A 12207-nucleotide genomic window follows, 5' to 3' on the forward strand; every position below is an offset into this window, starting at 1 on the left:
CTTGGAATACTTATGCTTTGTGGCTTTGTGTTGCGCCGGGGCCTTGCGCTGTTGGTTTGGCCCTGAAGTCTGCATTGCCTCTGGTCGCTGCTCTGCCATATCAAGATCTAGATACACGCACACAATGGGAAAGGTGCGGTATCACTCCTGTGCAGTATGACAATGAGGAAGAGGATGCACTATCCAGGCTAGGGCGCCATAAGAAAATAGCCTTGATTCACTGTGGCACCGAAATAGCTAGGTACACGCACATAATGAGGAAGGTGCGGGACCGCTATTGTGCACTGTCCAGGTCAGGGTGCCAAAGGAAATAGTTTTGATTCAGTATGGCCCACAAGCTAGATACATGCACACAATGGGGAAGGTGCAGTACCGCTACTGTGCACTGTCCAGGCTAGGGCGCTAAAAGAAATGATTCAGCATGGCCCCAACACAGGTAGATACACGCACACAATGGGGAAGGTGCGGTATCACCTCAGTGCGCTGTATCTCGGGCTGTCCAGCTTCTACAGAGCCATATTAGATAGTAGAGACATGTAAATTATAGAATTATAGAATTTATAAAATATATAAATTACAGAAGGAACAAACTAACTAGCCCTCACACAGCCAAAGGAGAGGGCAGTATAAGCAAAAACGAAGGGAAGGCTTTAGAGAAAATCAATGGACTTTAAGGAAGTAAATTTATTTCAGCGGAGCAACTCTGAATATGACTTAGCTAGATATCATCTTCAGTTATCATAATTTATTTACATACTCCTTTTCAACCCAAAGGCCCCCAAAGCAGCAAACAGTATATTAAAACAAAATATAATAAAATGCTATAAATCAATCTGCAACAAGAACAATACAAGACACTAAAATCACAACAGGAAGACAAGAAGAAAGCATTTCCAAGGTATAGGATTAAGGGATTTCTTTCATTATATACAGTGATGTTTAATTGTAGAGATCAGTATTGAGACAGAATTTGGGAACATATTATTACTACTACTACCACTACCCACCCTCCACCAACAGGTCCCAAGGTGGGTTACAACAATTTAAAATTCAGTAGTAAAAACAATTAAGACAAATTTATGATCAAAGGAAATCCATACAGCAATATGTACATTTATGCAGCTATATCTATATTTATGCAATATGTTTCCATGGAGGTCGTTCTCTAAAGCATGGAAAGCAATGATATTTTGACCTTCAGCATCCTCTTGCTCAGGTCATATGGCTTATAAAGCTTGTGAAGGAGACAGACCTGTTGGATTGTGTTCCATTGTGGAATATGACTTACTAACATTCAAGAAGAAAATGAATTCTCCTGACTAAAGCCTTGAAGTTTGCTACTCTACAAAATCCACAAGCTGCTGCATTGCTGTTTGCTGTTTGCTAACCTATTTCTGGGAATCATGACCAATCATCAAAATAATGAAGGTGACCTAAAAAAAATGAAGAGGCTCATGAAATAAAAAAATGGGTTAAATCATTTCCATTTGCAGTTGTCGTGATGGCAGTTGTAGCATGTGAGGTGGGGCACCACTGCTGTGCTGCCTATCTGGCTGCAGTGGTGATGTTGTTCACCAGGACTGGAATGAGGCAAGGCAGTACAGTGGCAAGACTGGGGTAAGCACAGGGTTGGCAGTGACTGCAAGGTCCGCAGTCTTGGGGCCATACTTGACTCCCAGCTGTCTATGGAGGCTCAGATTACAGCAGTGAGCCGGGCAGCTTGGTATCAATTACATCTGATGCGGAGACTGCGTCCCTATCTTCCTGTTCACCTGCTCCCTCAGGTGATACATGCCCTGGTCTCCTCTCGCTTAAACTACTGCAATGCGCTCTACGTGGGGTTACTCTTGAAAACGGTCCAGAAATTACAGCTGGTACAGAACGCGGCGGCACGCTTGATTACGCATAGCCGTCGCTGGGATCATATCACCCCAGTGTTATTAGATCTTCACTGTCTACCAGTTGTCTACCGGGCCCAATTCAAGGTGTTGGTGTTGACCTTTAAAACCCTATATGTTTTCGGCCCAGTATATCTGAAGGAACGCCTCCAGAATCACCGATTGTGCCGCCTGACGAGATCAGCCTCGCAAGACCTTCTCTCGGTCCCACCGGTGAGAACAGCTAGGCCGGTACGGACCAGAGAGAGGGCATTCTCTGTTGTGGCCCCCACCCTCTGGAACTCTCTCCCTTTCGGTCTCAGACATGCTCCCTCCCTGTCCAGCTATCGCCGAGCCTTGAAGACCTGGCTGTTCAGGCAGGCCTACAAGATTGGGACAGATTAACTTATGTTACAATTGAATTAATGAATGGTTTTTTAGCTTAAAATTTGATTATGTTGATCTATATGTATTGTTTTTATTCTTGTTGTTCGCCGCCTAGAGTGTCCCTAACCCGGACAGACAGGCGGCTGAAAAATAAAATTTATTATTATTATTTATTAAGCATACACATCTGTGCCTGTTACCACTGCCAATTTACTGCCCTGCCAATTCTGTGCTGCCCTGCCCCATCATGGTAACCAGCAAGGTCACTGCAGTCTGGAAGGCAGTGCAACAGCGGTGCCCCACCTCCTGTGCCACAACTGTGAGGTGGGAGGATGAGTAAGACAGTATATGTGACAAAAGAGCTAGGGTTGATCTTTACAATGGCATTAAAAAGATACTTACACCTATCACATCCATCAGCTGATACCAGTGTCTGTCTCTCATTGCTGGATTCTGCAGCTCTGTTACAATCCTCAGCGATGTCAACAGGTTCTTTATTGTTAACTCCAGATTCATATATACATTCCAGGAGCGAACTTCTTTATCCAGCGACCATATCTCCTAAGGAAAAGCATCACAACAATATTAAGGAACACTCGGTCATCCAGCAGTGTCTGATATCACTGTCAAAATATTAAAAGCAACAAAAAGTGTTGTGGCACCTTAAAGACTTCACAGATTCATTATGACAGCTTTTGTGGATTAAGCTTTCCAGAATGCACTAGAAGTTATATATGATTCAAAATACAACGACTAATAGTGAAAACCATAGGTGTAGTAATTGAAATTCCCTGAGAAAGGTATCCCATCTATCATATCAAGTGATAGCAATACATATGTATTTCTGCTAGTTTTATTAGCACAATCAATTGCAACACACCAGAAATTGTTTTGAGATTAATCAAGGGCAGCATGTGTGGCAGGGCAGAGCTGCCCTGTGCAGATAGGGTAGGGCAACAGCAAGGTCAGGCTGCCCAGGTGCTTTCGTGGGAGGACTGTATTGGCTCCATCAGTGCATCTGTGCAACCCTGACCTCACCACGGCCCTGCCCTGCCCCAATCCCATCTAGGTAAGCTGCAGCGATGCCAGTATTGAGGTGAAGCCACAGAGCCCCCCTCCCACCACATGGGTGAATGGCTATTAATTCTTCTTAAGAGTAGGGGGAAAGCTATGTGGAATTTTAGACTATGTTCAGGACTAACTATGCCCAGTGACATCTAGATAGATGAACGACTGTCTCATTCACATGCGTCTATCCATCAAGATCTACAGTTCTGATCTATGTTCTCTTGCTTTCAGAACTGAAGCTGGGGAAAACAGAAGACTAGGATTGTTCAGCCACAGCACAGTGATTGTGCAGTGCCCCCCCAAGAAAGGCCCACTTGGCCCAATCATTATTTGGTAAAAGGACTTTAAAGTGTGTTAGTAATAGGATCTGCTGCTTAATTGCCATATAGCTTTAGGCTGAATGTGCTGTTTCACCTTGGCTGGTGCTGCTAGGTGGGTTATTTTTTTTTGGAGGAAATAATGTAATTTTTATAGCTGTTTTATTGTTATTACAGTTCTAATCATATTATTGCAACTGGGTTTTTGCTTTTGTATGTCACCCAGACAGGATATTGTTCTATAAGACAGCCTAACCCCCCCCCATCTTTTAATAAATGAAATGTTTGTCAGCTACCTTTGGAGAGGGAGTTCTTAGGGATTGAAAAATCTGGACATGAAATGTTGAAAACAAATAAATATCTCTGCTGTTTATAAACAAAAGACAGCATGCACATTAAAAATACAAATTCTATGTGCTTCTAGCCACTTTCATATGCTAGAACTGTATACAGATCTGATCTTATTTGATTATTTCCCTTCAGAAAAAAATGAAGGCATGATTTTATAATTTCCCTCCATCAGGACGTAAACCTAGGGATGGACAAGAAATTTGATTCAGTTTGGATTGAAGCCAAATCTATCAAGTTCGCACTTTCTGGAACAATATGAGAACAGAAGCACAACCATCCTTCAAAATTTGCACTTATTCAAATTTTGCAATGCAGTTCACCAACCAAACAATATTTACAAAAATACTTATGTTAGGGGAAAGTGTGCATAAAAATGAATATATGAGTGAAAATAACATACAAAAATGCATTCCATGATGAGAAATTGCTTGCAATAATGTGTACATTAGTTAAAACTGCCTACAAAAATGGATTTATTAGGAGAAATTCACACTAAAATGCTGGAGAATTTTCATAAGGAAATCTCAAATTACTGCAGAAATGTGGAGAACTGAATTTAAGATTGGGAAAATGAGAAACTGAGAGAACCAAATGGACAGAACGTTCCATCCCTACCTAAACCTGGGTTTAAAAAAATGTAAAGGTTGAAAGAAAGTTGATACACTGGGAAAAGAGCAGACATTGTATGAAGGGTGGGGGAAGAGAGAGGGAAGCTAAAGAAGCAAAAGAAATGGTGGAAATGTAAGGAGAAGCTCTGGAACTTGCCTTGGCAAATTTTCTGAGTTCTACATCCATATGTTCCATACTAATCTTTCTCCAACAGCTTTTTGTCCAGTCATTAATGCTACTCTGAAACAGGAGGAACAGAAAGAAATGTCAACAACATTTGGTAGAGACAATTTTCTGCAAGGAAACAGATCAGTACTAAAGGCAGGACAGAGTACAGGTTATTGTCTGTTAATTTTAAGGTCTACACTACTAAAACAAGCCATATTAAGGTGCAGGGTTTTGAATTAGGGAAATTAGCACCAGTCAGTAGTGGCCAATAGGCAATCTAATGTTCCTGCTACCATTTACCACACCACACCTTGCTCCCCACACTCCCCTTGTCAGTCTGCAGCAGAGCCCCACCCAAGCGTCCCACCCAAACTACCCCAATGGCTGCTACTGGTGCCAGTGTTCAAGTGTTTACCCTAATTCACCATGGCAGCTTGTAAGCAAAAGGAACTGTTGGTTTGATCTCTTCTGCACTGCAGCAGCATCAGTGCTGATGGCCAGAAGTTGATGCAACTACCAACCTGGGAGGGATTTGGTGACACAAGAGACCTAAGGAGCCCATTTAGCTCCACAACAGTGCCGAGGAACCTCCAGACTGCAGGCCTAACTTGGCTGACCAGAGATCCTCATTTTGCTCATGCTGCTGTTTTCCTCAACACACCCGCCCTATATGACATCAGATGTGGGGCAGATAAAGACAAGGCTGCAAATTCTGGCCTTGTTCCCAGACTGAACTGCTCATAAACTGCCCACCATTGCTTAATTCTACTTATATTTAACTTTGTGAAAAGCAAGATACAAAGCAAACCTCCTACATTAACATATAGTACAGAATTTCTATACTATAGTATATAGTAATCTGTGTAATATAGAATTGCTACTATGCACGACATTATATTATATGTGAATTATAAAAATCCAAGTCTGAAGAAAACTAAACACCTGCAACATGAGGGGAAATATGTTACAAATCACTAGGATATAGCAAGGCAAAGTAATTCATGTAGTAGCCACCAAATTTTCAGGGCAGTCCTCCCTTATTTACAGTAAAATATCCTCTTTCTGATTTGGAGAAGTTTTTTCACTTTCCCTCATTCCTCTTCCACATTGAATCAGTAAGTTTTCTTTGTGAATTGCATTCTTGTGCCCTTGCATTTTAAAATTACCTTCTAATTCTAGTGTATTTTTTTAAAAAAATGCCTGAGAATTAGAGGGAAAAACATTTGTTAATCTTCAAGTATGATGAGATCATAATAACACTTCCATTCTTTAAAAATGTTTCCAGTTCATTAACATTACATTGAGAGCTGCTGAAACTCCAGTTTTCAAACATTCAGCACAACTGCCAGATGTACAATGTTCTTTTGAAAAACAAATAAGCTTCTTACTGTGACATAAATATTAATATCCCACACTCCCTTCAGCAACTTTATTTCCTTGCGACACTGTTTTACTTGTTTGTAATCTGGAATGACCACTTCAAAAAGACTGGCAGATTCCTGTATGTGTAACATTTCTTCTTCCAGAGCCTCCAGCTCCTGATTGGCCTTAGAGAGGCAAAACACACAAGCAAGTTTAGTTAAAATTTAAATCCGCAAATATAGAAGACAAAGGACTTCCATAAGTGAATATTTTACAAGAATTACTGTAGGAAGAGTGCATGTTTCATTTTCCTTTCTGATGTTTCAAAAGGTTCATTTATGGGCCAATTCTTCAACTAAATCACATTCAGTGCAGTAGCACTCGTTTAAATCAGCTGAATTTCTGCCTCTCAAGATTTGTACATTTACATCCATACATTGATGTACACAAACATCAGGTACTGAACATATGTGAATTACATTTAATTAAAGGTAAACTTGCAACAGCTTTACTCTAACAAAAAGAAATATATTTTTCATTATCTTACTCACTTAAATATAAATTATTTATAAATAAATTATACTTTGATCTAAAGACAGTGAACACAACCCACCAAATGTATATTCATTTTCATATATCAGGACCGCAGGTAACATATGCGAAGTGCATACAAATATCAAGTGAAAGAAAACACATTTCATTCTATGTGAGTATTATAAACCTATTAAAAATCATGAGCTTTTAAAAATGTGCCTATGTTGTTTTCTGAAATGGTAAGGCTTCTCTAAAGGAAACAAGTGTGCAGGTTTTAAGATGCACAGGCACATAATAAATGTGAAGCTCACAAAAAAAAATCATGTCAAATACAAATTGTACAATATGTGAACAGAGATCTCTGCTTTGTAATGAATTACCAGTATAACATGCACCCCTGAGATTTCTTCATTACCTTATCAAGAAGTGCATATGGGTTTTGGGCATCAAAGTGAAAGGGAGCGTCCACTCTAAATCTTTCTCTGAATCCTATCTGCTTTCCCTGATGAAAGAAACGTAGGCAATAAATTTTGTCAACAATCTTGTCCTCATAAAAGCACGTGTGTTGAGTCTTTATTTAAAAAAGGGGAGGGGAAAAAAAACATCCTTTCAGCTTACATCAAAAGCGGCACATTTTTTTCTGAGAAGGGTAACCTCACAAGTCAGGAAAGGAGCCACTTCATGCTTTACAGACACCGCAAGTTTTTTGGTGGTGTTCCATCTTTCAGGCAATTCCTGAAGAACAAAGACAAATGATGCTGCGAGAGTTTCTGGATACTTCATACTGTAGGACAGTTTGATCAGAATCTCTTTTCACATTTTGCCAACCGCGTGGGAGCTGTTCATCCATGAATCACTCCTGCGCAGTTAGGATATTTTCAAACAACTATAGAGGATTGGGGGGAGGTATAATCATTTAAAACTGTCTGGCTCAAATTCAACTACAATTAATGCTACTCTTCACTTGTGTTGCAACTCATTTGAAAGCAAGTCAGGACATTTCTCAACGCGTAACTGACAAGGTAAAGAGGATGATTTAGCAAATAACGCTTACTATCTCCACAACCCTAGGAAAAGGGAAAGGAACAAACCCACATAGGCATACAACGTTCTTTAAAAGTCTCGTAAGTTACTGATGTAAAATCCTGGGGCTGACAACTGATAAAACAGAAGTCTAGAATCACTCTAGTCACACATAATTAGCTATGTGGTTTTTTAAACCTTGACCAGTGTATTATCTTCATATAGTTCAGCAATCAATTCCAACTTTCTGTCAGTTAAATGGGACACCACTTCCTGCATCTGAACTAGGTCACCAAGATGTCCAAATCAGAAGGCAACTACAAAGAAGCAGAAAGCCTCTAATCTTGTAATTGGAATCTGAGATAAATTAGCACATAGTATCCTAAATTAAGTTCAGTAACTTCAATTTTCTTTCATTCTAGACACATTTATGTACCCAATGCAGAAAAAAAATGAGGTACAATGGGCAGTATCTACCAGGAAGTTCTCCCACCCAAGTACTTTGAAATGAACAATAAACAGAAAAGCTTGTGTGAAGCTCCTTTTCATTTTAATAGTCCTTGCACAGAAGAACCTTTCACTGGATTGCAATATATCTATATCTATATCTATATCTATCTATCTATCTATATCAGAACACACATGTGTATATACATATACCTCTCTCTCTCTCTTTCACACACATACACAACACACACACACACACACACACGGCCTCTTAATACTTGAGGGAGCAGCATGGAGAGAAGAGAAAGTTTCATTATCATTATTATTTCTTTTCTGGAAATGATAGATGGTCGCTCAGCAGCAATCTTGATGGACAGATAGAATTATGGAATATTATTCCTAAAATGTACAGTACCTCTACTTGGACATAAATGTGATCTGGCATCTTCTGCCCATAGGTTTCCAAGAGTATAATTGTATCTTTTAAAGGCTCAAAGAGCTCATCAGTAGCTGCCTGCCTGTTTCTCACAGCCAAGAGGTGAACCATAACATCTACGAGTCCATTATAATCTCCTTCCTTTAACTCTTTTTGGAGCCCAACATCAGTCATTTTAATGAATTCTTCTAGGTCAGCTAGGCTATCAAAGCAAGCAAGAGAGAGATTTTCAGTGCTAGAATCTTTTTCTAATATATGCGAACGTGTAACGAGCATTGAAAATGATGACCTTTTGACTACTGTTATTAAGACTATAATTTCAAATTTTCTTGGAAACAGCCAGGCTGTGCTGTCCTTACAAAAAAGCAGAGGGGAGAAGTAGAATAGAAACAGATCAGCTGCTTAAGGTTTCTTTTGCTTCTTTCATCCCTTCCAGAATCTGTTCCTACTTGCTACATAGTGTGCATCTTCCAAGCCAATTCTGTATCCCATAAGGGTGTTTTTTTTAAGTTGCAAAGAGCACTGCTTAAATGATTGGGAGGGGGGAGGCTGGACTTGGAGGTAACAGACCATGGGTGTACATCCTCCAGAGATAATTTTCACACACCCAGGAGTGAAAATGCCCCTTTACTGTTTAAAATGATAGGGGAAGTGCCATGGCTCAGTGTCAGGGAACATGCTGTGCATGCAAGAGGTCCCAGGTTCAATTCGTGGCATCTGCAGGTAGGACTGGGAAAAACTCCAGCCTGAAACTCTGCAGAATTGCTGCCAGTCAGTGTACATAGTATTGAGTTAGATGGAGTAATATTCTAACCCAATATAAGGCAGCTTCCTTTTTTCCTATGTTCCTATCACAAGAGGGTAGGGTTTGGAAGAATGCTGTTCCACTTCTATTGCTTCCCTGTGAATTTTCACAGGCCTCAACTTGTCACTTTAAAAAAAATCAATATATCAGAATTATTATTTACAAAAATATAATTTGTACCTGTCAATAACAAATCTCAAAAGGTATTCCTTGAACATCCAGCTCCACTTCTTAATAATATTTAGCAAACTAATTTTGAAAGGTTTCATGTCCACTTTAAGCCAGGCTTCAAAAATTCTGAAGTCTTCAAATTTGCTCATTTGAATATAAAGATTCTCATAGATGTCAATCTACAACAGATCAATACATATTACAAAAGTTTTATCCAATTTCATATTTAAGAGGGATTGATTATAAATATATGCAAATATTCACTTCCTTGCCTGCTCTTTAAAATGTTCAGTTATTGGGCATTGTTCAGGGATGCCAATGTCAGCACGTGTTTCTATTTCTTCAGGAGTTAACACACGACTGTCGAACAGAAATTGTTTCATAAATTCTGATCTGTCATCCACCCACAGATACGCATAAGTATCAAGAGAGTTTTTGAAGACGACAGCTTTGGTGATAACATCTGCCACTCTGTCCATAACCTTTTGCCTGGTTTCAGACAGCTCTGACATACTGTCCATGTCATTCTAAGTCCAAAAACAAATGAAGGTATTTATTTCAGCAATTGTAAAACTGTTGCTATTTTTTTCCTTTTTTGTGCATTATTTGTGCTTAACTTTTTTAATTAGTTGATTCTGTGCATTTTCCCCTAATGTAACTTGTTTCAAATTTTAAAAAAATACATTACCTGGTAATGTTGTATTTCCAAATGTTTTGCCACTCTTTTCACTTGGGCAGATATTTTGAAAATATTGCTTAAAAGTTCATCTATTAAATCATAAAAGCCGTCTCCAGCTTCCTTGTCCAATGAAGGCTTGAATTCAATTTCTAGGGCACTTAGGATCATTTGAACCTGAAATAATGGAGCTGGCTTCGATGTTTGCTCTGTGTTTTCCAAGAAGAAATTTAAATTGTACATTATGGCATTAAAAAAGCCATCAACTATGATGTCATCAATGAACTCCAAGTAAATCTTCCAAGAATCTGAATCTGCGTCTGCTTTAAAAAGCATGACGTTTTCCTAAAAACACACATCCAAAAATAGACACTTTAAATTCTACTGTTATGACTATTTTCAATTAAAAAAACCTTTTTAAATAGATAACCAGCAATCAGATCCACACAGAGAATTTAAGGTATTCATGTGTAACATGTAGCACCAAAATGTGTTATAAATGAATGGTTTATAATACTTTGCATACTAAAGGACAGGAAATGTTAAAACACCATTTTATTACTATACATTAACATCCATATTTAAACAGCGCCTTGCAAAAGTAATTAGACCCGACTGGAAAAAAATGGAAATGGACTGCCTTCAAGTCGATTCCGACTTATGGCTACCCTTACTGAATTGCAAATGGTAAAATGTAATTTCGTTCTGTATGATATTTTATTTTGAAACACAAACTCAAAATCAATTATTGTTAGTTGACATTGGTTTTATGTTGAGAAATGTTTGTAAGAAACATCAAAAACTGAAACATGTTGCTTGCATAAGTATTCAGTCCCTGTACTGTGGAAGCTCCCAGGTTACACAGATGAAAGAAACTGAAACTGAAACATGTGTTTGTGTAAGTATTCAACACCCCCCCTTAATATTTGGTAGAGCCACCTTTCGCTGCAATAACAGCTTTAAGTTTTTTGGGGTAGGTATATACCAGCTTTGTATACAGTATCAGAGGGATTTTGGTCCATTCTTCTTGGCAGATTCGCTCCAGGTCGTTCAGGTTGGTTGGACGTCGCTTGTGGACCGCAATTTTCAAAGAGTGCCACAGATTGTCAATGGGATTGAGATCAGGACTTTGACTGGGCCACTGTAGGACATTCACCTTTTTGTTCTTGAGCCACTCCAATGTTCCTTTGGCCTTGTGCTTGGGATCATTGTCCTGCTGAAAAGTGAATTTCCTCCCACTTCAGTTTTTTAGTAGACTGAAGCAGGTTCTCTCGCAGTATTTCCCTGTATTTCGCTCCATCTGTTCTTCCTTTGATTTTAACAAGATGCCCAGTTCCTGCTGATGAGAAGCATCCCCACAGCATGATGCTATCACCACCATACTTCACTGCAGGGATGATGTGTCTTGCAGAGCTTGGAAAAGTTACTTTTTTGAACTACAACTCTCATCAGCCCCAGCCAGCATGGCACTGGCTGGGGTTGATGGAAGTTGTAGTTCAAAAAAGTAACTTTTCCAAGCTCTGGACTCTTGAGGCATGGGCAGTGTTAGGTTTAGGCCACACATAGTCCTTTGAGCTTTGGCCAGAAAGCTCTATCTTGGTCTCATCTGACCACAAAACCTTTTACCACATTGCAGCTGGGTCACTCTCATGCTTTCTGGCAAACTGCAGGCGTGCTTTCAGATGGTACTTTTTGAGTAATGGCTTCTTTCTTGCCATCCTCCCATACAGGCCAGTGTTATACAGAGCTCTTGATATGGTTGACTGGTGCACCATTACTCCACTCCCAGCCACTGAACTCTGTAGCTCCTTCAAAATGATTGTTGGCCTCTCTGTGGCTTCTCTCACAAGACTCCTTGTTTGAGTGCTGAGTTCTGAGGGGTGGCCTTTTCTTGGTAATGCCTGGGTGGTGTGATGCAGTTTCCACTTCCTGATTATTGATTCAACTGGGATATCCAAACACTTGGATATTATTTT

At 39.5% G+C, this 12207-nt stretch overlaps 1 protein-coding gene across 1 annotated transcript in view; it reads right to left on the reverse strand.

The window, feature by feature from the left end:
- DNAH11 (dynein axonemal heavy chain 11) overlaps positions 1-12207 on the reverse strand; it is a 321971-nt gene that overhangs the window by 261741 nt on the left and 48023 nt on the right. The window contains exons 16-24 of the mRNA XM_061586942.1: positions 10244-10576; positions 9828-10082; positions 9565-9734; positions 8559-8781; positions 7292-7408; positions 7089-7175; positions 6166-6324; positions 4766-4849; positions 2667-2825 (exon numbers count right to left, since the gene is read on the reverse strand). Coding sequence (XP_061442926.1) covers positions 2667-2825; positions 4766-4849; positions 6166-6324; positions 7089-7175; positions 7292-7408; positions 8559-8781; positions 9565-9734; positions 9828-10082; positions 10244-10576 — 1587 coding nt within the window. The remainder of the gene's footprint in view (positions 1-2666; positions 2826-4765; positions 4850-6165; positions 6325-7088; positions 7176-7291; positions 7409-8558; positions 8782-9564; positions 9735-9827; positions 10083-10243; positions 10577-12207) is intronic.

The sequence above is a fragment of the Rhineura floridana genome, chromosome 10 (genome assembly GCF_030035675.1).
Source record: "Rhineura floridana isolate rRhiFlo1 chromosome 10, rRhiFlo1.hap2, whole genome shotgun sequence".
In the NCBI taxonomy this organism is placed as follows: domain Eukaryota; kingdom Metazoa; phylum Chordata; class Lepidosauria; order Squamata; family Rhineuridae; genus Rhineura; species Rhineura floridana.